The sequence below is a fragment of the Aythya ferina genome, assembly GCF_964211825.1.
Source record: "Aythya ferina genome assembly, chromosome: 1".
NCBI lineage: Eukaryota > Metazoa > Chordata > Aves > Anseriformes > Anatidae > Aythya > Aythya ferina.
The window spans coordinates 206,772,295-206,799,073 of NC_140296.1; the positions used below are offsets into that span (position 1 = coordinate 206,772,295).

General features: G+C 70.5%; 4 protein-coding genes across 4 annotated transcripts; all 4 read right to left on the minus strand.

Moving 5' to 3' along the window:
- Positions 1-58: 58 nt before the first annotated feature.
- Positions 59-4,139, minus strand: TYMP (thymidine phosphorylase). Its single transcript, XM_084529385.1, has 9 exons — positions 3,911-4,139; positions 3,242-3,444; positions 3,022-3,120; positions 2,181-2,310; positions 1,946-2,064; positions 1,671-1,833; positions 1,024-1,254; positions 617-757; positions 59-520 (listed from the first exon to the last, which is right to left on the minus strand). The coding sequence occupies exons 1-9, from the start codon at positions 4,038-4,040 to the stop codon at positions 360-362; spliced, it is 1,377 nt and encodes a 458-aa protein (XP_084385511.1). The 5' UTR covers positions 4,041-4,139; the 3' UTR covers positions 59-359.
- Positions 4,140-5,288: 1,149 nt separating this feature from the next.
- On the minus strand, positions 5,289-7,530 carry CIMAP1B (ciliary microtubule associated protein 1B). The gene is made up of 7 exons (XM_084491631.1): positions 7,516-7,530; positions 6,741-6,874; positions 6,439-6,642; positions 6,238-6,339; positions 5,741-5,862; positions 5,519-5,659; positions 5,289-5,427 (listed from the first exon to the last, which is right to left on the minus strand). Exons 2-7 carry the CDS (start codon positions 6,847-6,849, stop codon positions 5,350-5,352), a joined length of 756 nt encoding a protein of 251 aa, XP_084347757.1. The 5' UTR covers positions 6,850-6,874; positions 7,516-7,530; the 3' UTR covers positions 5,289-5,349.
- Positions 7,531-14,313: 6,783 nt separating this feature from the next.
- Positions 14,314-15,688, minus strand: LOC311430108 (rheacalcin-1-like). The gene is made up of 5 exons (XM_084506461.1): positions 15,617-15,688; positions 15,234-15,328; positions 14,996-15,136; positions 14,613-14,718; positions 14,314-14,448 (listed from the first exon to the last, which is right to left on the minus strand). The coding sequence occupies exons 1-5, from the start codon at positions 15,678-15,680 to the stop codon at positions 14,381-14,383; spliced, it is 474 nt and encodes a 157-aa protein (XP_084362587.1). The 5' UTR covers positions 15,681-15,688; the 3' UTR covers positions 14,314-14,380.
- A 2,250-nt stretch (positions 15,689-17,938) lies between these two features.
- Positions 17,939-25,933, minus strand: CPT1B (carnitine palmitoyltransferase 1B). Its single transcript, XM_084515084.1, has 19 exons — positions 25,794-25,933; positions 23,947-24,106; positions 23,728-23,867; positions 23,258-23,429; positions 23,020-23,121; positions 22,794-22,931; positions 22,070-22,147; positions 21,849-21,956; positions 21,538-21,622; positions 21,211-21,406; positions 20,900-21,085; positions 20,701-20,806; positions 20,050-20,166; positions 19,687-19,851; positions 19,469-19,603; positions 18,981-19,133; positions 18,653-18,766; positions 18,450-18,542; positions 17,939-18,085 (listed from the first exon to the last, which is right to left on the minus strand). The coding sequence occupies exons 2-19, from the start codon at positions 24,085-24,087 to the stop codon at positions 17,996-17,998; spliced, it is 2,319 nt and encodes a 772-aa protein (XP_084371210.1). The 5' UTR covers positions 24,088-24,106; positions 25,794-25,933; the 3' UTR covers positions 17,939-17,995.
- Positions 25,934-26,779: the final 846 nt, after the last annotated feature.

Sequence of the window (26,779 nt, forward strand, 5' to 3'; positions counted from 1 at the left end):
CCGGGAGGGGCTGATGGAAACGAGTTCTGGGATTAATTTAATGTGAAGCGGGGACAGGTTGTGAGTATCTACAGGCGCGTTGGGAAACGCCATGCCTATGGAGCTTTAATGCACGTAGCCAGGGCACGTTGCCGCGTCGGGTGGGCACGGCTTTGGTGGGAGCACCCCCGTGCTGCCCAGTGCCGGGTAAACACACCGAGCACACAGTCCTACTGACGCTGGGGGACGTTTTCCACAAGTCAACTGCTCATCATCACCATCACCATCATCACCATCACCATCACCATCACCATCATCATCATCGTCACCACCACCACCACCATCACCATCACCATCACCGTCACCATCCCCGTGTGCAGTCAGGGCGCACCACGGGGCAGCACGGTCTCGGCGATGCGGGACACGGCGGTGCCGGTGGTGTCGGTGCCGGTGCCGGTGCCCAGCAGCAGCGCGTCCTGCAGGGCCTGGCGCTGCTCAGCCCTCAGCCCCCCATCGTGGTGCAGCCGCAGCCAGGGCTCCCCTGCGGGCACGTGGATGCAGGGCATGGGGCGCAGGGATGGGGGCGCAGGGATGGGGTCCCCACGCCCCCGCTGTCACCCCCCCATGGCCCCCTTACCTTCCCGCAGGTGCTGCCCCACGGCCACCAGCAGCTCGGCGCCCACGCGGGGGTTGATGGCTTCCCCCGCACGCGTCCGGCCGGCCCCCAGCTCGTGCAGCACGCGGGCCAGCGGCAGCGCCTCGATCCCCTGCACCCTGCCTGCGCCAGCAGCAGTGTCACCGACGGCACCGGGCACCGGGCACCGGGGTGGTGGGGAGCTGGGGGGGGGGGTACTGGGACGTGGGGGTGCTGAGCAGTGGGGGGGTCACTGGGATGCAGGGATCTGGGGCTCGGCAGGGGGCTGAGCACCCCGTGGTGCCCACAGGGGTGGTGCTGGGGGTCTGGGGATCAGGGCACGGGCAGGGGGCACGGGGCTGTGCATGGGGTCGCAGGGTGCCGGCCGGGACCCCCGGCCCCCCCCTCACCTTCGCAGGGCGCCAGCAGCTCCTCGCGGGTGCCCGCCTGCCCCAGGACCTGGCGGCGCTGCTGGGGGGTCCCCGCGCAGAGCAGGCGGGCGGTGTCGGGGGGCACCCCCTGCGCCCCCAGCATGGCCTGGAAGGTGCGCAGGGCCGAGCCATCGTCCAGCGCCCGCGCCAGCAGCTCCTGGCCCTGCTCTGCTGTCGGGGCCATCCCGCACTGCCACAGCAGCAGCCCTCCTGTGGGACACGGCACGGCGCTGGGACCCCTGTGCTTACCCCCCCTCAAGGGTGCAGGGACCGGGAGCAGCCCCCCAGGGATGAGTGGGGGGAGCCTGGGGGCTGGGGGCGGTGGGTGGGGGGCGACAAGGGGCAGGGGACATGGGTGGGGGTGTGGGGAGGACGGGGACCGGGAGCAGCAACCTGGGGAGGAGGCGGAGGGCTCAGGGCATGGGGCACGGGGTGGGGGCACAGGACCGGGGGGTGGGACACAGGATGGGGTTGGGGGCCTGGGCTGTGTGTGGGGCACAGGGAAGGGGGGACATGGGGTCTGTGCATGGGTGCAGGGCTGGGGCAGGGGGCTCGTGGGTGCCCTTGGGCAGTGCCCACCCCATCCCCATCCCCGTCCCCGTCCCCGTCCCTGTCCCCGTGCTGACCCAGCACCGTCACCAGCTCCCTCAGGTCATCGGGGCCGCGTCCCTCCAGGCACTGCAGCGCCTCCAGCACCTCCAGCGAGTTGCCCACGCAGCGCCCCAGGGGCTGGTCCATGCTGCTCAGCACGGCGGCCGTGCGGATGCCCAGCTCCTCGCCCACCGCCACCTGCGCGGGGGCACCGGGCGTCGCGGGGGGGCTGCACGTGGCCCCGGCACCCACCGGGCTGGGGGCACCGGCCCCAGCGCTGTCCCCGGGGGGGTGCCCTGGGGGGTCTCACCAGGCTCTGTGCCAGCTCCCGCGCACTCTCCAGGGTCGGGTACAGCGCCGCGCTCCCGAACTTGACGTCCAGCACCAGCGCCGAGATCTGCTCCGCCGCCTTCTTGCTCAGGATGGAGGCTGGGGACGGGGCGGCCGCGTGGTCGCAGCAGTTCCAGCCCCACAGCCCCAGCCCCGCGCCCACTCCCAGGGTCCTGGTTGGACGGGGGGGGTCCCATCCCACAGCCCCCCGGTACCTGTGATGAGGGGGAGGCTGTCGACGGTGGCGGTGACGTCCCGCAGGCTGTACAGCACCCGGTCGGCCGGCACCAGCTCCTCGCTCTGCCCCACGATGCAGCAGCCCACCTGCTCCAGGATGCTCTGCATCTGCGGGGCCGGGGGCATCGGGGTCCTGCATCCCGCATCCAGCCCCCATCCTCCTCCACATCCCTGCCCCATATCCCACCCGGGTCCCACCAGCACCCCATATCCCATCAGTGTCCCATGTCCCATCACCATCCCATATCCCCTCTGATTCCCGTGTCTGTCTCATCATCCCACACCTCGTCCACATCCCAAGACCCTTCAGCATCCCGCATCCCATCGGTATCCCACATCCATCCACATCCCACATCCCATCCGCATCCCGTTGGCATCTTGCATCCCTTCCACATTCCGTCAGCTTCCTGCATCCCACTGGCATCCCACACCCTATTGGCATCCCAAAACCCATCAGCACATCCCAAAACCCATCAGCACATCCCACATCCCATCAGTGTCCCATGTCCTGCTCTGTGCCCCCCTGGCCCTGTGCCCCTCCCCACTCCCCCCATTGTCCCCTTGTGGGCCACCCCTGGTGCAGTGTGCGTGGAGCAGTGGGGTCTGTGAGCACCGGGGTGACCCCAGAGCACCACCCACCCGTCACGGCGGGGGTTAGGGGCAGCTGCCCCCGCAGGCAGAGCCTGGGCTCCAGCCAAATGGGAATGGAGCGGCCCCGTGCCAGTGGGACCGGCAGGGTGAGCGTGGCCACTGATTCTTGTCCCCATCCCATTCTGTGTCCCCATCCCATCCCCATCCCCATCCCGTGTCCCCCCGCACCTGCTCAGGGCTCTGGGAGACGCAGAAGCCAGGGATGGCCTCCAGCTTGTCCAGCGTGCCCCCGGTGTGCCCCAGCCCGCGGCCGCTGATCATGGGCACCTGTGGGTGCAGGAGGGTGGGCGCAGGCGGGGACCCTGCGGTGCTGCCCATCCCCATCCCCATCCCCATCCCCATCCCCATCCCCGTCCCCGTCCCCGTCCCCGTCCCCGTCCCCGCTCACCTTGCAGCCGCACGCGGCCAGGGCCGGGGCCAGGGCCAGGCTGACCTTGTCCCCGACGCCGCCGGTGGAGTGCTTGTCCACCAGCCGCCCCCGCCAGCCCCGCGGCCAGGCCAGCAGCCGGCCCGAGGCCGCCATGGCGCGCGTCAGAGCCAGCGTCTCCTGCGCGTCCATGCCCCGCAGCCGGATGGCCATCAGCATGGCACCTGGGGGCAGGGGGGGGACCCCAGTGACCCCGCGTGGGAGCCCCCAGTGTCCCCAGTGACCCCACCTGGGAGCCCCCAGTGCCCCCAGCCACGTCCCCCCGCTGTGTCCCGCTCCCTTTTGCTGCATCCCCATGCCAGGAGCCCCCCCTGCCCTCCCCATCCCTTCCACGTCCCCCCAGTGTCCCCCCAGCCCGTGTCCCCCCAGCCCTGCCGTGCCCCAGCTGCCTTTGGCCGTGTCCCTGTGCCAGGTCCCCTGGCTGTGTCCTCCCCAGGGATGTCCCCGGGTGTCCCCCCCCGTGCCCTATTCCCCACCACGTCCCCATGCCATGTCCCATACCGTGCCCCAGCTGCCCCCACCCCTCACCTGCCCCCTGCCCCATGCATGCCAGCAGCATCCCCCCGCCACCAGCCCCCTGGTCCCGTTCCAGGTCCCTGCAGTGCCCCCCCAGCCCCACTGTGCCCGCACCGATCTGTCCCTGCTGCGCAGAGCCCTCGGTCACGCCACGCACGAAGCTCTGGATCTCCTCGTCCCGCAGCCGCTCGCCGTCACGCTTCCTGCGGATGAGGGCCGGGAGCGAGACCGGGGGGGCGTCCATCGCTGCCCCCCTGCCACCGGCACCGCTCCTCTGCCACCGGCACCGCTCCTCTGTCACCGGCACCGCTCCTCTGCCACTGGCACCGTGCCCGCGTCACGGAGGCGCCTTGGGCACTGGACTCTGTCCCCAGGGCAGGGAGCGAGGTGGCAGAGCTGGGGCTGGGGCTGGGGCTGGGGCTGGGGCCGGTGCCCTCGTCCCTTCCTGGCTGCCCCCGGTGTTTCGGTTCCCAACGGTGACGCGGGGCAGGAGCAGGGCCCTGCGTGTCTCTGCCTGCCGTGGCACGGGGCGCGGCTCAGCACCCTCCACACCCACGGCACCCGCGGTGGGTGCAGCGCCCACGGGTCCCACGGTGCCCACAGCACCCCACGGGAGGTGCGGTACCCAGGGCGCCCCCAGCACCCCGGTCCCGCAGTGCCTTGCTGATGAGTGTCCCCTCCCTGTCCCCATGGGGCCGTGGTGACCTTGGCACGGCCGCAGCGGTGGCGCGGGGCACGGGAGGCAGCGCCACGGCCCAGACCCGATCGCTCCCAGCCCCACTCGTGCCCGCGGTGCCTGCACCCGTGGGGCTGTGACAGGAGTGGCTGCAGCGTCACCGGGGTCAGCAGGGGACAAGGGGTGGCGGGGGGCAGCTGTGGGGTTGGGGGGGGTAAAGGGGCGTGAGGGACATGGGGGTTTGGGGAGCATGAGGGGATACAGGGAGATGGAATGTGGGGGGACATGGGGATGGGATGGGATGGGATGGGATGGGATGGGGATTGGGATTGGGATTGAAATTGGGATGGGGATGGGGTGAAGATGGGGATGGGATGGGATTGAAATTGGGATTGGGATTGAAATTGGGATGGGATGGGGATGGGATGGGATGGGATGGGGTGGGGATGGAGTGGGGATGGGGTGGGGATTGGGATTGGAATTGAAATTGGGATGGGGATGGGATGGGGATGGGATGGGGATGGGGATGGGATGGGATGGGATGGGATGGGATGGGATGGGATGGGATGGGATGGGATGGGATGGGATGGGATGGGACAAGATAGGGACAGAATGGGATGGGTTGCAGCAGCCAGGCCAGGGCATCGTTGTGCATGGTAGGACTGGAGATCCCCTCCCTTGATCCCCACCTCCCCTTGCTCTCCAAATCCCCCCCTTGCTCCCTGCCCCCCCCATTGCTCCCCAGCCCTCCCCTCGCCCCAGCCCAGACGGGGCAGGCGCAGCCCCCGTCCCGCTGACGCGCTGAGACACGAGGCGAGCGGCCGAGCCTTTTGGCACCGATCTTTTCCCATCAGAGGCCGACCTCCCCCGCGCCCCCCTAGTCGGGCACGTCCACGATGAGCGGGGCCAGGTAGTCCGAGTGCCGGATCCCGAACGTCAGCCCCTGCGGCTTGCCCTGGGGGCGAAGCGGTGAGGGTGAGGGCGAGGGCGAGGGCTGGGGGCTGCCCCCCGTGCCCCGTCCCGTGCCCCCCCTGCCGTGTCCTCACCGTGCTGGGGCTGTAGGCGCCGGGTCCCGGCTTGAGGGTGGTGTCCCCGGGCAGCTCGTTGCGTGCCAGCATGCTGTACTGCGGCGCGCGGCTCTTGTAGACGTTGGCGTCCACCACGCGGTAGTTGCAGGGTCCCGGTGTCTGTGGGGACATGGGGGTGGTGATGCCTGGCTGCCCACCCCTCCCCGGTGCCCCCCCGGTGCCCCCTGACCCCCCCCTCACCTTGCACAGGTCCTGGTAGAAGGCGCCCACGTTGCTGCGCCCCGGCATGGAGTAGTTGGGGGCCGTGCTCTTGCTGACGATGCGGGGCCCCAGCATGGGGGGCAGGCGGTACGCGGCGGGGCCTGGGGGGGCGAGGGGGTCAGGGGGTCCGGGGGGGTTCGGGGGGTAGTGGGCGGTGGGCTTTGACCCGGGGGGAGAGGGGGGCAGAGGGGCTCAGCCCGGGGATGGGGGCTCAGTTCAGGGATGGGGGCACAGTCAAAGGATGGGGGATTGGTTCGTGGCTGGGGGGGCTCAGGATGGGCATGGGGGGGCTCAGGATGGGGTGGGGGCTTGTTGCAGGAAAGGGGGTCTCAGCTCAGGGTTGGGAAGGCTCAGCCTGGGGATGGGGGCTCAGCTCAGGGATGGGGGGGCTCAATTCACGTATCAGGGTCTCAGCCCGGGGTTGGGGGGCTCTCCCCCTGGGGATGGGGGCTCTCAGCCCACCCCCTTTCCCGTACCCGGCGTCTGGTCGCTGGCGAACTCCTTGGTGCGGGAGCGCAGGGAGTAGACGGGCGGCGAGGGGAATGCCCATCTCCCTGCCTTCTCCGGCGAGTAGCAGCCTGCAGCGGGGCGACAGCAGCACGGCCACGTGGGGAGGGGGCTCCCTCCTGCCTCCCCCCTCCCCACCACCACCCTCCGGCACCGTCAGGGCTCCCCACCTGGCCCCGGTGTCCGGAAAGGCTCCAGGTCCCGGGGGCGTCCGTAGATGGAGTACGCGGGGATCCCATCCTTGCCCTTGGCGGTGGTCCTGGGGGGCAGCATGTACGCGGGCCCCGGGGAGCGGTCGTCGCGGTGCTGCGCCGTGCGGGCGCCGAAGCTGTAGGCGGGCGCGCGGTGCCGGGACGGGTCGTGCAGCCGGTACCCTGCGGGGCACGGGGGGCACGGGGGGCACGGTGGGCACGGGGTACCCCGTCCGTCCCCTCACCGCCCCACGGCACCCTCCCGTCCCCCCCCTACTCACCGACATTGGTGGGGAGCCCGTACTTGGGCCCGGGGCTGCTGTAGAGGGCGGCGATGGGGCCGCGGGGGCGGTGGGGTCTCCAGGTGCCCACCCAGGCGCTGGTCGACATGGTGGGCGCGTGGCTCTGCCCAGCCCTGCGAGGTGGTCCCGGCCCCGTCAGCGGGTGGCCACCTCGGGGGTCTCACCGAGGGACGTGTCCCCCCCTCCCCTCTCCACCACGCAGCCCCCGGTTGAGTCCTGGTTCCCCAGGAGTGGTGCCCCCCGTCTGGGTGCCGTGCGGTGTCCCCGTCCCCGTCCCTGTCCCTGTCCCCCAGCAGCGGGGCCAGGCTCACCCCCGCAGGTCCTGGGGCACAGCCAGGCTGTCACAATGGCCCCCGCGGGTGGGGGGCTCTGGGTTCTTTCCCCCCCCCAGCCCTGGTACCCGTGGGGCTGAGCAGAGGCTGTGCCCCGGCTCCTGGGGAAAGAGACCCCGGGATTGCTCCCAGGATCACCCCCAGGTGCCAGGGGAGCCCCAGCAGCCCAGGACTGAACCAGGAGGAGCGGGACCCAGCACCTCCTGGATTTAGCCCCCAGCACTACCAAGATGAATCCCCCAGCACCCCACAAATTCAGCCCCAGCACCCTCTGCATGTTCCCCAAGCACCCCCTGGGTGCAGCCCCAGCACCCCCAGGATGCACCCCCTGCACCCCATGGATGCACCCCCTGCACCCCACGGATGCAGCCCTAGCATTTGGGGTCGGAGCCCCCCCAGCCCGAGCAGGGGTCGCCCCTTACCAGTCTCTGCCCGGGTTTGGGAGCCCGGGCCCGTCCCCTGCCCGTTACCACGGCACCCGGCACAACAAACGGTGCCTGCAGCCCTGCGTGGGGCTGGGACCTGCGGGCACGGCCACCCGGCTCCCTCGTGTCCTGGGGGGCTGCAGGCTGGGGGGGGGCTGCCCCACTGCGGGGCCAGGCTGCACCCGAGGTCATGGGCATGGGGGCTGCGGGGTCAAGGAGAGGTCACAGGGGTCCCTCGTGGCCATGGGGTCCCTCTGTGTCTGCAGGAACCCCATTGGGGTCTTGCGGGTCTCTGAGGCCGTGGGGGTCTCATGGGGTCCATGGGGGTGGGAAGTGCGCTGCAGGGCTGCCCAGAGACTCCCTGTGCTGTCCCCATTCCCATCCCATCCCCATCCCATATCCCCATCCCATATCCCCATCCCATATCCCCATCCCATCCCATCCCCATCCCATCCCCATCCCATCCCATCCCATCCCATCCCATCCCATCCCATCCCATCCCATCCCATCCCATATCCCCATCCCATCCCCATGTGCAGGTGCACGCAGGTGCAGACCAGGCTGAGCTCAGGGCCTTTATTGGGGGCCTGAGGCTGTGCCCGGGTGGGCAGGGGGTGTTGGGGCAGGGGGTGTTGGTGCAGGCACTGCAGGCACCGCGGGTGCTGCGGGCACTGCATGCAGTGCGGGCGCCGTGTCGCTCTAGGAGAGGGACTTGCAGATGAACGGTTTTCTGTCGCTGCAGGCTTCTGCTTCCCACGTGGTGAAATCTGGAAGGGAAATGCGCCGTGAGCCCCCCTCACAGCCCACCCCGCCGGCAGCCGGCACCGTGCCCCGGCATGCGCAGGGCCAGGTCCTGCAGCTGCCAGCCCAGCCCAGGGCACCAGGAGCGAGAGGTGGCCGTGTGTGTGCACAGCACGAGTGTGCGCGTGTGTGTGCCTGTGTCTGTGTGTGCACGCACGAGACACCCACGGGCTGCCCCGGCCATGGCCACGAGGCCACGGGGCTCAGCCGGTGCTGCCGGTGTTGGTGCCACCGGTGTCGGTGCCGCCGGTGTCGGTGCCCCGGTGCCGGGCTCACCCGTGGCGTCCTGCAGCGCGGCGCAGGCTCTCCTCCTGGTGAAGGACGCCCGGTGCCAGGAGTTGTAGGCCACCGCCGTGCCGTCCGACCACTGCCAGCTGCGGCTCTACGGGGGGACAGGGCGGTGCTGGGACCCCCGGGGACCCCCCGCACCCCCAGCCTCGGAGCATCCCGGGGCTGCCTCGGGGCAACGAGGGGGTTTGGGGCCGTTCCCCGGGGCTGTGCTCACCCGCAGAGGCCGGTGGAGGCCGATCCAGACCTCCTCGTCCAGCTCCTCCTCGCTGGCGTCGCCGGAGCGGGAGAAGAGCAGATCCGCCACGGCCTGCAGCTCCTCCTCGCTGTGCACCGAGGCCAGGTGGGTCCTGGAGCCGAAGCGCCGGCAGAAGGCCTGCAGCGGGGAGGGCAGCGTCAGCCTGGCCCCCACCTCCCCAGGAGGAGGGCGGTGGGAGCAGTGCCGGGGCTGTGGGGACGTGGGGACGCTGGCGCCTGGCACCGCAGCCTTGGCGCAGAGCAGCGGTGCCACCGCGGTGTCACCCGGTGCGGTGAGGGAAGGGAGCCCTTGGAGAGGGTCCCCATCATGGGGTGGCCCCGGGGTGCTGTGACACGGCCCCCCAGGGCTGCAGAGCCCCCACACTGCCCGCATCACTCACCTCAGCCCTGTTCCAGCTCAGCTCCCAGGGGAAGAAGCCGAGGCAGCCCCCGCTGACGGGCACCCAGCCCGGGCTGCAGTCGGACAGCTCGGACAGATCCTGCCCTGCAGAGGCACCGGGTGAGGAGGGGGGCAGCGGGGGGCAGCGGGGGCACAGTGGGACACGGGGGGGGCACGGGGCACTCACCCCACAGCGCGGGGACCAGCAGCAGGCAGCCCAGCAGCCAGAGCCCTGGCGTCCACGTCGGTGCCATCTCGCTTCCCTGGCAGGACACCACTGCGGGGACGGGGCCCCCTCAGCACCCTGCTCCTGGGGGCTGCCTCGACTGAGCCCCCCACCCCTACTGGCACAGGGGGGGGCTCCCTTGTGCCTGGAGCCTCTCTTTGTCCTGGAGCCGGGGGCTCAGGCAGGGGTGTGTGGGGACCCCAGCACCACGGGTGTGGGCACTGTTGAGTGGGGGGAGCAGGGAGCGTGGGTGCAGGGTGGGGAGCAGGGTGCGGGGGCAGGGGGTGCGTGGTGTGGGTGGGTGCAGGGCGCAGGCATTCAGGGATGCAAGGTGGGGGGTGCAGGATGCAAAATGTGGGGTGTAGGACACGAGCTGCAGGGTGTGCAGGGTTACAGGGGTGCAGGATGTGAGCTGCAGGGTGCAAGGTGTGGGGTGCAGGGCTACAGGGGTGCAAGGATGCTGGAGGGCAGGGTGTGGAGCACGGGGTGTGAGGATCAGGGCACTTTGTTGTGGGTTTGGGGATGCAGGGAACAAGGACGCCAGGCACGGGAATGAAGCTTACAGATGGTGTGGGGTAGCAGTGCTGGGGCACAGAGGTGCAAGGATGCAGCTTACAGGGGTGTGGGGTTACAGGGATGCAGGGGGCAGGGATATAGAGTGCAGGGATGCGGGGTGCAGGGATGCGGGGTGCAGGTTTTTGGTGCACAGAGCTGTGGGGTGCAGGGATGAAGAGTGCAGGTTTGCAGGGTGGAGGTTTGTGGGGTACAGGGCTGTGATGTGCAGGTTTGTGGGGTGCAGGTTTGTGGGGTGCAGGGCTGCAGGCTGCAGGGTTGCCGGGTACAGGGTTGCAGGGCGCAGGGATGCAGGTTTGGGGTGCAGGGATGGGGGGTGCAGTCTGCAGGGGACCCCAGACCGCTGTGGGGCCGGGCTGGGGGCCTGTGGCTGAGCAGAGGAGCGGGAGCGCAGCCGGGTGCAGCAGGCGGGGGCTGTGGGGGCTCACCTGTGTCCAGCAGCAGCAGCGCTCGTGTCCACGCTCCAGGCGGTCGGTGGCAGCCCCGGGGGTTTTATCCCTGCGAGGGCAGGGAGGGGTCCGTGGGGAGGCACAACACAAGCAGCCCGAAAATGTCATCCCTGCCCCAAAGCAAACAGGGATCACGCGCGGCGGCCTCATCGACGCACTTGGGGAGGCAGCGGCGTGTGGCCAGCGCTGCCGGCCTTTGATGGGGCGGGCGGGGGGGGCCGGGCACCCCTCTGCTGTCGTCCTCGCCGGGCACGGGGTGGCCGTGCTGGTGCCAAGGCGGAGATGAGGCACACTGCATGGCCGCGGGCCCCGGAGCTGCTCGGAGGGGCCGGGGGTGTCTCCGTGTCGGGGGCAGCGGGTGCAGAGCGCGCTGCTGCTGCCCGCCCTCATGCTGCCTTCACGCCCCAAGATCAAACGCCTCTGCCCGTGCCATGGCAGGCGCCGGGCCCTGCGCCAGGGCTGCTGGAGTGCCAGGAGAACCCCGTGCCCGGGGTCTGCGGGAGGGGGGCTCAGGAGGGGGAATGGGGAAATGGGGAAATGGGGGGGTCCCGGTGCCAACGGCTGCCGTGTGCCCAGGTGGCTCGGTGGGCACAGAGCCCAGCATGGTGCTGGTGTCACCCCACAGCGTGCCCCCACTGGCACCGGGCATGGTGTGGAGCAGTGTGAGGGGGGCCTGGGGGCTGCAGGCAGCGGTTGTGGCTGTGCCAGGCTGCCTGCTGGCACCCCGGTACACCGTGTGGTGCCACCCGGCCCCGCAGGGCTGCAGGAGGCTCCAGGCTGCTTTCTTGCAGGTCCCCCCAGCTCTGCCTTCTGTCCCCAGCCCCTTGGTCCTGCTGCCAGCCGGTGCTGCAGGGCACGGCGGGTCTGGGATGGGTTTTGGGGGGCCCTGGGCAGAAGGAGGACTCTGCTGAGCTGTGGCTGCAATCCAAGCCGTGCTGTTCCGCAGAGCTCCGCAGTGGTAGCTCAGGGTTTGTGTTTGGCACAGCGCGGGGCACCCGGCTCAGCACAGCCCCGGGGCGAGGAGCGGGGGCACTGCTCGCGCTGCCCCCTCCACCACATTGGGGGGCTTGTTTGGTGATTCGGCACAAGGTAAAACAGCGCTGGGGCAGCCAGCAGTCACACTGCTCAGATCACAGACACCATTTCTCAAGTGGTACCGAATCCCATGCCTGGTGTTGCTCACACCAGCTGCCACCAGATGCCAGCACAGCCGGCTCCCCAAGCACCTCAGTGCCAACCTCATTCAGCATCCCCAGCACCCCGAGTTGCTGCCTGCAGCCTCCCGAAGCACATTCACAGGACACAGCCCCGTCAGGACGCCCAGGGCACAGCCTGGGAGGGAAGAGGAGCGGCTGTAGCGGCACGCTGCCTTCCATCGCACCCAGGGCAGCTCCAAGGTAACTGCAGCGACCGCGCACAAGCTTGCAGTGATTCTGACCCAGAAACATCCTGGGCCTGCAATAACGAAGCCCCAGCTGCAGGCAGTGATGGGTTTGGCAGTCTGGGACTCGGGACGCTCACAGGGAGCGCGATGGAACAATTGCAAAGGCCCCGTAACGTCAGCGGCCCTGGCTGCACGCGCGGCTGTTCGCAGAGTGATGTTGGCTGCGTGCTGATGGTAATTAGGAAACACAGCGCCCAGGAGGCATCGCTGGCTGTGCAGATCGCCACCTCTCTCGGAGAAGCTCGTTAAGCCAAATGTGCTTCATAAAACTCGATTGCCCTCCCTGCGTGGTGCTCGTCTGCCCACACGGCAATGACTCTGCCGGCCGCTGGCTCTGGCTCCGTGGGGCTGGTGCCCACCAGAGGCACTGGTAGCACAGCACGTCTTTCTCCATTTGACCTAAAATTGTAATGTTTCACTCTCTGCACAGCCAGCACCCTGCACCCAACGGGTGCAAAGCCTTAACCCAGCAGGAAGGCCAGCCGGGCTTCTGCCTGTGACATCTCCAGTTCTGGGTGCGGGAAGGGTCAGCAGGCTGGGGCTGCTTCACTCTCACAGTCCAGAACCACTGGGCCTGGGATGTCCATGATCAGCCTCATGAAGGGGTTTGGGAGCCAACAAACACCCCCTGCCATGTTTACGCTACCCAACCCAAAGGAACTGAGCACGGTGCAATTGCCACTCCTGGTGACAGGGACCCGCCGGGTGACCCGGGGCCAGTGGCTCCATGGGGCCACCCTGGGGGCTCTGCGCTGGGCTCCCCCCAGCCTTCGCAGGCCCCTCTTGTACTGGGATCCCAGCACTGGACCCAGTTCAGAGCCCTTGGAGCAGGACGGGAACGCTGCACCCCCTCCACCACCCATGGAGCTGGGCCAGGGGGAGCAGGACACCAAGTGCTGGCACTCAGGACAAGTGACAAGGGACTGGGCTGGAGACCCCATGGGAGCACGAGGTCCTGGTCCCGATCCCTTTGCTGGGGAGGTCACCGCGTCCCGCTCCGCCTGGCGCCGCCCGTGGCCCGCCCCTGGCACCGCTCGCTGCGGATGCGGCGCGGGCAGCCCCAAAAAATGCTGCCAGTGGCACTGGGTGTGACACTGGACCTGGCACCGGCAGGCTGGCAGGCGTCTCTTGCTGCCCACAGGCGGCAGCTCAAGCAGCAGGAAGCGAGGAGGCTTCGTTGGAAAGCAGCAGGAACGGCCCGAGACGGTGACGTTGGCTTTGGAGAGTTTGGGTGAAATCTCCCAAACGCATTTCGTGCCTTGCCTTCTTAGCGGTGTGCGGACTGCAGGGAAGGGAAGGGTTTCTCATGCTCTGATTAAAGCTCTTTTATTTCTGTATCCCTCGAAATCCTACAAAATGAAGGAATGACTCCAGACCAGGTGGGGAACAGGAGTGGTCTGATAAATCCCTTATCAGCATCATGCTCTGCACCGAGGGCAGCCCGGTGGGCACAAGCAGGGGCAGTGCGTGGGGCAGGGGCAGGACGGGGATGGGGACAGGGACAGGGACAGGGATGGGGAGGGGGACGTTGTGCCAGAGGCACTTGGCACTACTGCAGCAGGGACCACTGGCTGTGCCACTTCTTATTTTGACCACAAACTGTACAAAACCCCCCGATTCCTCTCCGTGCCCCTCATTTGATCCTTCCTCGCTCTCCTCCTACGGGATCAGACCCCCCCATGCACACCCCCACCCATGCCCCCATCCCTTGCGCACCCTTTGCCTTCCCGCGGGCAGGGAATCCCCCACCCTGCCGCCTGCCCCATGCTCCCTGAGAGGTTTTTGGTGCTCGCTGCTTCCCCAAAAAGCCCCTGACCCCATGGCCCGGTGCAGCCCCGGTGCCCCCCATGGTGATACCCAGCCGGGGGGGGCACAGGGGGCTGGGGACCCCTCTCCTCCACCCCGGCACAGCCCCAGGCAGTGGCACCGCTGGTCCTGGTGCCACGTCCCCGTGTGCTGGGGGCTTCAGGGGTGCAGGAGAAGCACCACGGGGGGCTCTGTGCCCAGCTGTGCCCTTTGTGCCCCCCCCCACCAGGAGGCACGGCTGCCCCCTTTCCCCCAAATGAGCTCCAATTCCCTTCAGCAGTGTTCATCCCCCCGGCCCCTGCCCAACGCGCAGCCCCCCACCCACGGGCGCACCTCACTGCTGGCCCCGGTATCACACCATGTGGTGGGGGGCTGCAGACAGAGCCCCCCCAGGGGCAGCCCTGCGCCCTGCCATGACCAGGGGACAGCACCGAGCGGGGCAGGGGTGCAGCTGGAGGAAGAGACAGCACCAGGGTGTGCTTCGTGCGCATTTATTGAGGGGTTCCCCGCCACGGGCACGGCGAGGGCAATGGGAGCGGGGGGGCGCCGAGGGTCCGGGGCAGCAGGCAGTGGGGCGGGGGGACACGGGGTGCAGGGGGACGGCAGGGCCGGGGGGTGGCTCGCTGGTGGCCCCGCTTCTAGGCAGAGTACTTGCAGACGAAGGGGTTCCTCTCGCTGCAGGCGTTGTCCTCCCACGACATGAAACCTGCGAGGGGAGAGAGCAGAGCGAGCGCTGGGGGGGCGAGGGGGGCTGCGTGGGGAGAGCCTTGCTCAGGGTTGGGGGGTCCAGGAGCAGCCTGGGACCGGCGGTGCCAAAAGCAGGGACCGTCCCCCCAACCCCCCCACGGGACCAGCAGCGTCCCCGCTCACCCGAGGAGCCCTCCAGCACCGTGCAGTGCTTCCCCTTGGGGAACTCGTCGTCGTCCCAGGCGGAGTAGCGCTTCTTGGAGCCGTCTATCCACACCCGGGCTTGGTTCTGGGCCGCGGGAGGAGGGAGGCTGGCGTTAGGGGAGGGGGCTGCGGGCGGCTGGGGGGCTGCGTGGGCAAGGGGCTGTGGGGTAGGGGGACATGGAGGGGACACGGGGCAGCCAGGGACAGGGACCTGCTCTGGGATGGGGGCAAACTGGGGGCAAACTGGGGGCAACCAGCACGGTTCCCCTGCGCCCAGGCGGGGTTTGGAGCAGGGCATGCATCCAGGGCACCCACAGAGGGTGGGGGACGTGGGGGGGTCCCGGGCACCCCAGGGTGCTCACCCAGTGGTGGAGGCCGATCCAGACATTGTCCTCCTCCTCGCTGCGCTGGAACTTGGCGATGAACCTGGCGACGGCCGTGTGCTCCTCGGGGCTGTGCAGGGAGGCCAGGTGGCAGCCGGCGTGGATCGCCTTGCACCAAGCCTGGGGAGGGGACAACAGGTTGGTGAGGGGGGGGGAGGGCTGGGGGCTGCCAGGGCAGCGGGGAGCCCGGGACCCCCCTGCAGGGACCCCCACCTACCTCTGCCTTCCTCCAGGTGAGCTCCTGTCCGAAGTACCCGTAGCAGCTCCCCCTGAAGTCCAGCCAGCCCTTGGGGCACTTGTTGGCCTGCACCCCTGCGTGGCACAGGGCGCTTGGTGAGGGGGGGTCCAGCCCTGCCCCCCCCCCCTCCAAGAGCAGGGAGCCCAGGGGTGCTCTGCCCCATCCCTGCTGAGCCGCTGCTTTTTGGGGCAGCCCCGAGCACCTTCCCCCTCCCATGGGTGCTCCGTCCCCGGGGCGATGCAAAGAGCCGGGGGGGCCCAGCGTGTCCCTGGGGCCGGGGCAGGACGGGGTTGGGGGGGTCAGGAGAAGACAAGGGGCAGGGGCTGGGGGCAGGGGCTGGGGGCTGGGGGCTGGGGGCTCACCTGGCAGCGAGGGCAGAGACAGGAAACCCAGCAGGCAGAGGCTGAGGAACGCGGCTGGTCCCATCCTTGTCCTTCCTGCAAAGAGAGCGGCGATGGAGAGGTGTGGGGGCACCCAACGAGGGGGCACCCACCCAGGGGGCACCCACCCGGGGGGCACCCACCGCCCCGCGCCCACCCAGCACCTGTGTCAGAGGCGTGCAGGGGAGCGGGGCTGGTGCAGGACGTGGCCGTCCCGGTGCCTTTATAGCCCCGGTGCGGGTGGCAGCGCCGCGGGCTGGCGGCGAGATCAAAGCCTTGGGGCGACCGCCCCCGGGGATGCGCTGGTCCCTCGGGTGGGTGCCCGGACAGACAGACAGATGGACAGAGAGACAGACAGACAGACGGACAGGCCCCTGACCTCCTGTGGGACCCCAGCCCCCTGGCCCCGAGCCCCCAGCCCCACTTTGGCCACGCTTCTTGTACCCCGGCCAGCCCCAGGGGATGCCGCAGAGGGGCACGGAGCTGCGAGGTCAGCCCCACACTGCTTTGTGCTCCCCCCTTGTCCCCTTGCTGGGGTCCTGAGCCCCTGATACTGGTTGGGGGGGGTCGTGGCTGACTGCTGCACACCCTGCACAGAGCAGACGTCCCCTGGGACCCGGCCCCCCCTTGGCAAGGCTGGCCAAGAGCCCCCCGCGCCCCACAGGGCGGTGGCACCGAGGGGTCCCCGACACCCCCCTGCTCTCGGTGCTCTTTGCGCAGCGTTCGCTGCCCCCCCCAGACCCCGGCAGCCCCACGGCCCTGGGGTGCCCCCGGTGCTCCGCTCACTGCCGGGGGTCCTGGCACATCGCCGCTCACTGCTGGGGGGCCGAGGGGACCCTGTCCCTGCAGCTCCCAGTGGGCATGGGCCTGGGGAGGGACTGGAGGTGCTGGGGAGGGGGCTCAGCACACGCAGCCCCCCCAGCAGGGCCGTGCCGGGCAGCAGAGGGTTACGGCGCGGCTGCACCCGCAGCACCCGGCAGGGTTTGTGCTTATCGGGGGCATCAGATAAGGGACGGAGCTGGTGGGGCGGAGGAGCCCGGCTCCAGACACGCATCGGCAGCTCCTTTTCCTCCGGGCTCCGCCTGGCACAGCCGGCAGGATGCAGCTCTTGGGGTCCCGGCGGCACCTGGGGGGCCCCAAACCCCATCCAGGACCCCCCCAGGCGTGGGGCTGAGCCGTGCCGAGGGGCAGCGCTGGCTCCTGCAGCAAACCCCACACGGGGGTGGTGGCACAGCAGGAGGGGTGGCAGAGCCTGGGGTGCAGGATGAGACCCCAATGCAGTTTTGGGGTGCAGGATGGGGCTGTGGGTGCTCAGCCTGCGCCTGGTGGGCAGGGGGGTGCTGCGGGAGGGGCTTGTAGGGGGCATGGAGCCGAACCCAGGGGCTGGGGGCTGCAGAGCCTGACCCTAACACTAACCCTGACCCTAACCCCAACACCAATCCTAACCCTAGCCCCTAAACCTAACCCTAACGCTAACCCTAACCCCAACACTAATCCCAACCTTAACCCTAACCCTGACCGTCACCCTACCCCTACCCCAACCACAACCCTAACCCTAACCCTGACAGTAACCCTAAACCTAACCCCAACACTAACACCAACCCTGAACCCGACCCCAACCCCATCTCTGACCCTAACCTTCACCCTAAACCCCACCCCTACCCCTAACCCCAACCCCAACCCCAACCCTAACCCCAATCCCAACTGTAACCCTAACCCTAACCCTCACTCCTACCCCTAACCCCAACCCCAACCCCAACCCCAACCCTAACCCCAATCCACCCCTAACCCTGACCCTAACCCTGGGCCCCTCTCTGGGCACGGTGCATGCAGCTGCCCGCGCAGCGCTGTGGGATCACCTCCCCTGCCACCAGGGCGCGGGGCAGCTTGTAGCAGGCACGAGGGGCTCCGTGCTCTCACTGTCCGTATTTCCTGCCGTCTGTCCGTCCGTCCATCCGCTGCGCCAGGGCTGCGGGCCCCGTGGTGCGGGTGGGCGCCGCGCCGACACGGCTGGAGGCTCAGCGCCGCTCCCTGCCGCCGTGCCCCGCTGCACACCCCCGGCACTGCCACGCCGTGCTCCTGGCACCCCCACCGAGGCTCCTTATCCCTGCTGCCTGCGGGCAGGAGGGCCCCTGGGGACCCCACAGTGCCACCGTCCCCTTCCCGCAGCTCAGGGACCCCCACCCTGGCCGTGCCGTGCCCCGGAGAGGCCGCGGTTGGTGGCAGAAACAGCCTTTATTGGCAGCATTTACAGAGAAGCAAGGCCCTGCTCCCCCCCCCCACCCGCCCTCTCCCCGTGGCCCCCCGTGGTCCCGGCTCCTCCGTGTCCCCCGGGACCCCGCGGGGCCGCCCGCGCCCCCCTCACTTCGCCGCCTTCTTGGCCGGCACGTCGAAGAGCTCGGCGATGTCCAGCATGGCCTGGCGGATGTTCCTCCCGAAACGCTTCGAGTCCTGCGGCAGCGCCCGCGCCCCCATCAGCCCGTGCCCCCCCCAGAGAGGGGCACCCCAGCCCTGGGGACCCCCCCCAAGCCCCTGGGCCCAGCCTGTGTCTCCTGTGACCCCCTAGAACTCTGGGAACCCCCCCGAACCTTGGTACCCCCCCGTGTCCCTTGGGACCCCCCCAGCAGGTCCTGCATGGGCAGGAACTTGGAGCCTGGAGTGTGGTTGGGGTCCCATGGAGAGGGACTGGGATGCAGTGAGGCCCAGCACTGCGTGGGGTTTGGGGGGGGAGCTGTCCCTGCCCCAGCTGGGGGCTGCCCAGGCCCCCCCTGCCCCGGGGACCCCCAGCCTGGGGACCCCCAGCCTCAGCCCTCACCGTCTCGGGGCTGGAGTACTTGCTGGAGACGTGGAAGGTGATGAGGTTCTCGCCAGCAATGATGTAGGAGACGCCGTAGCCATCGTCAGCGACCTGGGGGGGGGATGAGAGATGGGGATGTGAGCGGGGCCGGGGGTGCCCAGGGTCTGATGGTCCCCCCCGGGGGGTCCCCATCCCCCTCCCCACGGCCAAGTGACACTGACCGGGCCAAAGCCACCGCCGGTGGAGACGTGGTCCGGGTACTTGTCCAGGTCGAACATCTTCAGCTGCTGCTGCGGCGTCTGGCTGGTGGAGAGGCGCCAGGGCTCCGACAGCACCTGTGGGGACGGGGTCAGAGCTGTGGCTGGTGCCCTGCTGCACCCCACTGCACCCTGCTGTGCCCCACTGTGCCCCACTGCGCCCCACTGCACCCCACTGCACTCCACTGCGCCCTGCTGTGCCCAACTGCACCCCGCTGTCCCCCTCTGCACCTACCCGTGCCCCGCTGCGCCCCACAGCAAAGCGCACTCCCCGGCGCCGTGCCCCGCTCACCTGTGCCAGGAAGGGGGACTCTACCCCCAGGTACCGGGACACCACGTAGAGGCAGAAGAGGTGCCGGTCGATGCCGGCGCCGGTCATGGCCATGCGGTACATGTGCTGGTGCTTCTCCGCCGCCAGCTTGAAGAGCCGCTGGCGCTCGGCTCGCTGCGGGGAGAGCCAAGCTCAGGGGCTGGCACACCCCAAAACCTACCCACCCCGGGGTGCACTGTGTGGGGGGGCGTCCTCTGTCCTGCCTGGGGCTGGCAGCGGCTCTGCAGCTCTGGGGAAACGGTCCCAAGGGATGGGGACATCCCCAAGGGACAGGGACATCCATCGGGGTCAGGGCCCTCCTGTGGAGATGGGTGCTGCCTCCGGGGACCTCCCCGAGGGGCAGGGGCCTCTGCTGGAGACGGGGATGTCCCCAAGGGGAGGGGACCCCCAGAGGGACAGGGATTTGGTCAAGGCACGGCATGAGGGGCGTGTGGCGGCGCGGTGCTCACGCTCTGCCCGGCGTCCCCCATGCTCCGCACGAAGGCGGTCGACTCGGAGGTGCAGGAGCGCACGGTCTCCGTCCGGCCCTCGCGGAAGAGCCGCGTCATGGAGGCCTCGTAGGTGAGGCAGAAGCAGCCCTTGTCCTGCGGAGAGAGGCGGCTGGCAGCGGGCACGGGGGGGGGGACGCCCGCCGGGGCCCCCCGCGCGTCCCCGCGGCGCAGCTCACGCGGAAGTGGGCGAGCTGCAGGGAGATCTGGATGAAGGCGTCGGGGCTGGTGCGGCACTTCTTGATCAGCCCCTTCCCGAAGTCGGAGAACTGGAAGCAGCAGAAGTCCACGTCGTCGGCCAGCGCCTTGGCCACGCGGTACGAGCTCTCGATGGCGGCCTGGCACTGCGGGGACACGCGGCCGTGGCGGTGGGCACGGGGCACCGACCGCCCCGGGACGGGGACGCCGAGGGTCAGCCCCAATCCCATGGGGCCAGGGCGGCACTGGGTGGCACCGGGTGGCACTGGGAGGCACTGGGAGGCACTGGGTGGCTGTGGGGCAGGGCTGGCTCCAGTGCAGGAACACCTCGGGGCTGCACCCACCTCCTGGGGGATGTCCCACTGCAGGCGCTGGGGTGGTGCCAGCCGCGTGTCGGGGTCCCCCACGCAGTGCCCCCCCTCGGTGTAGCCCAGCTGGAATTTGTCCGTCGCCAGCATGAACTGGGGGGAGGCAGGGACTGAGCGGGGGGCACCGGCCTCACAGTGCCCCCAACCCCCAGCCTTCCCCACACAGCGCCATTCACCCCCCAACCTGCCCCCAGCGTGGCCCCACACACAGCCCTCCTGCAGCCCCATTTACCCCCCCAGGCTGTCCCCTGCGCCCCCCAGGAGCTCGCTGTGTCCCCAGGATGGTGGTGCCCAGCCCCGGTGTCCCCAGGAGTGGTGCCCAGCCCGGGGATGCCCAGATTTGGGGGGAACAAGGGGGTGCCCAGTGGGGGGTGCCCACCTCCATGGTGGCCAGCTGGGGGTGCCCACTTCTGGGGGAGCCCAGTGGGGATGCCCAACGTGGGATACCCAGCTTGGGGGGGTGTGCGCCCATTTTGGGGGTGCCCAATTTGGGGGGAGCCCATTTGGGGGTGCCCATTTTGGGGGGTGCCCATTTTGGGGATGCCCATTTTGGGGGTGCCTATTTAGGGGTGTGTGCCCATTTGGGGGATGCCCCATGGGGGCGCAGGTCCCCCCCCCAGCCGGTACCTCCCAGAGGTGCCCGATGATGGGCGCATCAGCCCACGAGTGCTCGGCGTTGGCGCCCAGCTTGCCGTTCTTGTAGACCACCAGGGTGAAGGATTTGTCAAACCACCTGCGGGGGGGGCACGGGGTGAGCGGCGCGGTGCCGGGGGGCGTCCCAGGGGTGCGGGGGCTTGGGGAGGGGGGGACACCCGGGGCTGCCCACCGGTCGTAGCACTGCCCGTGCAGCAGGGACTTGGCGTAGGTGTCCATGCAGTCCTCCTGGTCCGCTCTGTAGCCGTGCGCCTCCTCGTCCAGCGTCAGGAAGAAGGCCGCCCGCTCGATGGCGTCCAGCGACACCTTGTTCTTGCCCTGGCTGAAGAATTTGGCCCGCGCCTCGGCCCAGGGCACCCTGCGGGCACCCCCAGCGGTGAGGGCGGGCGCCTGGCGATGCCCCCGTGCCCCGGCAGCCCCCGGGTGCCACCACCCCTTGGGGCAGCCGGGTCCCCCCTGGCCCCGCGTCCCCTCTCCGGGCACCTGTCCCCGGCCGTGAGCGCCGCCAGCCGCTCCTCGCCGGGCTGGGGGGGCGAGGGGTCGTCCAGGATGCGCTGGAACTGCAGCTCCAGGTCCCGCGGCTTCAGCAGCTGCCCCCCGTAGTACAGCCACACCTTGTAGAAGCGGCCCTTGTGGTACACGGCCAGGTGCTTGCTGTCCAGCAAGTGCAGCAGCGTGTCTGCGGGGGGGGCATCATTGCTCCGCTGCGGCCCCCCCCAGGCACCACGGGACCCCGGGGGGCAGGGGGCTGAGCCCCCCCGGGGCACCCCCCTGCGTGCAGGGCTCAGGACGGCCCCACCGGCCACGTACCCGTCTCCTTGCCGGGGATGCGGGTGGTGTTGAACATCCGCTCCGACTGGTAGGAGCACATGGGCACGATGCCCAGCGCCATCATCTGCGGGGGGGCAACGAGAGGGGCTCCCACCCCAGCCCACTGCAGCCCCCAGCCCCGCTGCAGCCCCCTGCCCCCCTGCCAGCCCCATAGCACTTGCCCCCAGCCCTGCCCCATTACTCCCCTCCCTCCCGTGCCCCACCGGGTTCCCAGACCCCTCACCCAGTGCCCCCATCCTGCCCCGCATCCCAACGCCCCCTCCCCGACCCCGTGCCCCCCCGGTGCTCACGGGAGGGATCTCCCCGCGGTCCAGCTTGCGGCGGTACAGCAGGATGGCGTGCACCACGTTGCCCGCACGGGCAGCCTGCACGTGGCTGGGCGTCACGTAGAGGAAGTCCTGGGGACAAGGCACGGGCTGGGGGGGCGCACGGGGGTCCCTGCCCGGCTCGGTGCGGGTCTGGGAATGTCCCCGGCCGGGGGACGGCGCCGTGGCACCGCCACCCCCCTCACCATGGCGTAGTAGTTGCTGTTGACCATGATCGGGCTGCGGCCACGCAGGTAGATGTACTGCTCCCACCAGTCGCTCACCTGGACGGGGACGTGAGACGGGTCACCGCGGGCAGGGACGGGGATGGGGACAGGGATGGGGACAGGGATGGGGACAGGAAGGGCAGATGGGGCAACGGACAAGGATAAGGGGTAGGGAGGGGGGAACGGGACAGGAACAGGGGACAAAGTGGGGTGAAGGTGGCTGGACAGGGACGTCCAGGTGCAGTGAGAGCAGACACAGACAGTGGGAAGGGGACGTGGGACAGGGGCAGGGGAGAGGGACAGTGGAAGGGGCCAGCTGCAGGAGCAGGGACAGGGAGCGGGGTCAGCCCCTGCCCTCCCCACACTGGGGCTCGGTGCAGGACCCCCCTGTCCTGCCCACAGTGACCTTGTTGGAGTCCCCAGGCTGCCCTGGGGGGCAATGTCCCCATGTCCCTGTCCCCATCCCCATCCCAGTCCCCATCCCCATCTCCTCTGGGCTCGGTGGGCTGCAGAGGAAGGCCCAGGCTGGAGCTTCTCAGCGCATGGGACACAGGAGCAGGGACAGGGGTGGCACGAGGCTGCCCAGGACCACCCCATAACCCCCCCCCCCACAACAACCTGGGTGCCCCAGGGCCCCACAAAGGGGTGACCACCCCCAGGCCGTGGGATCACGGCAGCGTCCCGTTCCCGGGGCTGTGCTCACGTAGTTGGTGGTCCACCAGGACTTGAGGATCAGGTACTTCTGCAGCCGAGGTGCCGTCTTCTCCTTGAACTCCTTGGCCAGCGCCTCCATCTTGCCGTACTTCTCGTCGTCCATCAGCGGGCGCACGGACTCCAGGTACTGCGGGCAGGGGGCTCGGGTCACCACCATCCCCGGGGGGCCGGGAGGGCAGCGCCGGGAAGGTGCCCCCGCCCCGCTCAGCCCTTACCCTGCGGATGGTGGCCTCCACGGGGGGCACGGGCAGCTTGGGCAGCGAGGTCTGGAAGCTGTAGAGCAGGGGCTTGCGGCCCGACAGCACCTTCATCAGCGCCTGCGGGGCCAGCGCAGAGGCTGGGGGTCAGGGGCAGAGGGGTGCCAGGGGTGCCCACGCGTCCCCCTCCCCACAGCAGCCCCCAGTGCCCCCCGTGCAACACGCGCATGTCGGAGGCGCACGCGCGGGCACGCACCACCCAGATCTTGGTGCTGCGGCTCATCTTGCCGTGGGGCTCAAACATCCAGCCGTGGTAGGAGAGGAGCAGCCTCATCGTCTGCCGGAACAGCAGCACAGCCGACAGCCAGACGCCGGTGGAGAAGAGGATGGCGCTCACGACCGTCCGGCTCTCGTAGCTCAGGAGTTGGCTGCGGGGAGCGGGGAGAGGGCTGAGGTGGGGACGTGACCGCGTGAGGGGCACCAGGGGGCTGGGGGGACACGCGGGTGGGATGTCCCGGGGGGTGTCCCCGTGCTGGGGCCATGCTCACGGTGTTGGGGGACCTGTGGGGTGGGACCCCCGGGGGAACACTGCAGGCAGGGACGTGCCCATAGGGCAGCTGAGGGACGTGGGGCATGGTCCCTCCTTGGGGACACCATGCCCATGGGGTGGGGGGGCCGTGTGGGGTGCCCAGAGGCTGGGGGCCACGTGGAGCCGCCCCCGCTCACCTCTCAGGCAGGAAGCAGCGGATGCGGGCGATCAGCCCCATGGAGGGGTCCACCTGGCAGTAGAAGGAGCCGGCGGTGGCCATCACCACCACCATCCAGCTGGAGGGGGACGCGGGGTAGACACCGGTCAGGAAGCTGTTCTGTGGGCACAGGGGGGTCAGGGTGGCGGTGGCGGGGCGGCAGGGACCACCTGGCCCCACGGCCCCCCCCGGGGCCCACCTTGGCGCGGACGAAGCGCTTCTTCCAGGAGGAGATGCCGGCGAGGTAGAGCTGCTTGACGGCCTCGCGGCTGAGGTGGAAATCTAAGCCCTCGGGGGTGACGGTGAACTGGAAGGCCACGGCCTGGTGGGCTTCTGCCATCTTGGGGGGCTGCTGGCACCTGGGGGCGCGCGGGGGTGGCTGAGCGCGGGGACGGTGCCTGGGGATGGCCACACCTGGCACCGGGCGCCACGCCTGGCACCGGGCGCCAGGCTCCGCGGTGCCGTGGCGCCGGGCGCCACCCGGAACACCCCATGACGCTGCTGGCATCGCAGCCCCCCCTGCGCCCCCCCCGGTGTCACCGGGGCCGCCGTGCACCGGGACGGTCACGCTGCGTGCCGGCGGCGCTGCCAGGAGAGCTGCGTCACGTCGGCCCTGGCCAGGCCCCGGAGCCACGTGCGCGTGCCCGCGGGGGGGGCCCCGTCCCAATCACATGGCCCTGGACGGGCGCCCAGTGAGGGAAGGGTCAGGCCCCGTCCCGCTGCCCCAGCCGAGGGGGCAGACGCACGGACACACCCCCGCGGCACACCCTGCTGCGTGGGGGACGGGGGACGCAGCAGCACCGGCCCCCTGCTGCCACACCGCGTGTCCCCACAGCCTGGAACTCTGGGGGAGGGGGCTACGGCACAAGCTGGGCCCCCCCGTGGCCCTCCGTGCCCAGAGTCCCCTTCCTCAGGGGGCACAGGCAGAGCCCCTGCTGCTGTGTGGGGCGCAGGCTCCTGCTGGTGTCGGTGCAGCCAGCTCAGCACGGTGGCGTGGGGGGAGCCACGGAGCTGCCCCCCCCCCCAGCATGTGAGCCTGAGGTGCCCTTCTGCAAGGGCGTCCTTGGGCTGACGGCAAACAGCAGCACGGGGAGAGCCGGGAGTCCTGCTGCTGCCACGGCACCGCGCGGCACGGTGCTGGGGTCCGATGCTGCACGGCACCGCAGTGCACAGCACCGACTGCATGGCACCAAGTGCACAGCACCACCCTGCACAGCACAGCACCACGCTGCAGCACAGCAGGGCCTGTGAGGCTGCCCTGCTTCCTGCTGCGCTGCACTGGGTTGCATTAAACTGCATCGCACTGCACCGAGCTGCACGGCACCCTCTGAACTCATCACACCGCACGGCACGGCACTGCAGTGCATAGTACGGCACGGCGTGGCACTGCAAGGGCTCTGCACAGCGTGGCACACTGCACTGGACTGCGTAGCACTGCACGGCACTGCACGGCACTGCAGGGCACTGCAGGGCACGGCACAGCACACCCCGCACTGCAGGCCCCGGGGGACCCACGTGCCCTGGCCGCTCTGCCCTCTCCTCACGCCCAGCAGCCACCGAGCGTCACAAGGTCACCGGGGCGGTGCGGCACTGGGCCGTGCCCCGGGGGACACCCTGGGGGACACCCCAGGGACACAGCTGCAGCTGCCCAGCCCACGGGGAACCCTGCCCTGGGCTCGGCTCCTGGGGACTATGGGGCCACCCAACAGGGCGCAGTGACCAGGGCACAGTGGGACCAGGGCGCAGCGGGACGGGGCGCAGCGGGACAGGGTGCAGAGGGGCTGGCCAGCACAGGGGTACCCAGAGCCCCCTGGGACGCCCCGGGGGACACAAGGGGACCCAGGGGACACAAGGGGGCCCGGCGGACAGTCCCCAAGCGGCAGCAGCGCGAGGGCACGGCCCCGGAGGGGGCCCGGCGCGGGCCGGGGGCAGCGGCTCGGCGGCGCCCCGGGGCTCCCCCAGCCCCGAGCGGACCCCGACCCCCCTCGGGGCCTCCCCCAGGCCCGGGTGCCGCGGGCGCCCCGCCCGCCCCGCAGTGCCCGGTACCTGCTCGGGGGGTGCGAACGGCGAGGGGCAGAGCCCCGGGGACGGCGCCTCCGTGCGCCCGCTGCGCCCCGGGGACGGCGGCTCCGTGCGCCCCGCGCCGCGCCCCGGGGGGCTGTAACCGGACACGGGCGGGGGGGCCGCCCCGAGACATGGCCCGAAATGGCCGGGGCCGCCCGCCCGCTCCTCCCCCGGGACCCGCCTCGCCCCGCGCCCCCCCCCCTCCCCTCACCGGGGACCCGGCACCCGGAGGGACCCCTCCCCGCGGACCCCCGGCCGGGAGGGCACCGGCACCCCCCGGGGACCCCCAGCTCCCCGCACCCCCACGCCCGTGCCCCCGTCCCGCTGCGTGGGGGCCCCGGCGTGGATCCACCGCGCTGGGGGGGAGCCGGGGGGGCCCTTGCGCAGGGCCCGGCCCCACGCGTGCACCTGCCGGGACCCCGAGCGGCCCGGGGGGAGCCCCCCCGGTAACCCCGGCAGCTGCTGCCGCGGGGGGGGGCCTATAAATAACCGGGACGGGACGGGGAGGAGCGGGGGCAGCGCGCCCCGGGGCGCCCCCCCGCGTGGGGCTCCGCGCCTGGGGCAGGGGGTCCCGGGGTTAGGAGGGGGTCCCAGGGCCCTGGGGGGGGCAGGGGGGTCCCTGCCCGGCCGCACGTCCCCCCGACGGGCTCGCAGTGTCCTCCGGGCCCCCCCCGCTCCCGGTCACCCCCCCCCCAGCAGCAGCTCCGTCCCCGTGCCCGCCCCGAGGGCACAGGGCAGGGTGGGCGCTCTCCTCCTGTCCCCGTCCCCACGCGCCCCCCCGCCCGGCCCCCACCCCACATCCCCATGGGGCTGGGCTCTGCTCCCCCCCTCCCTGCCCGCAGACACCCCCTCCCCATGCACCCCGCGGTGAGCCGGGGGGGGTCCTGTGGGGCAATGGCCCTACAGGGGCTGGGGGTGTCCCAGGGGAGCCAGGAGGGGACCCGGGGGTTGGGGTCCGGGCGCTGTGG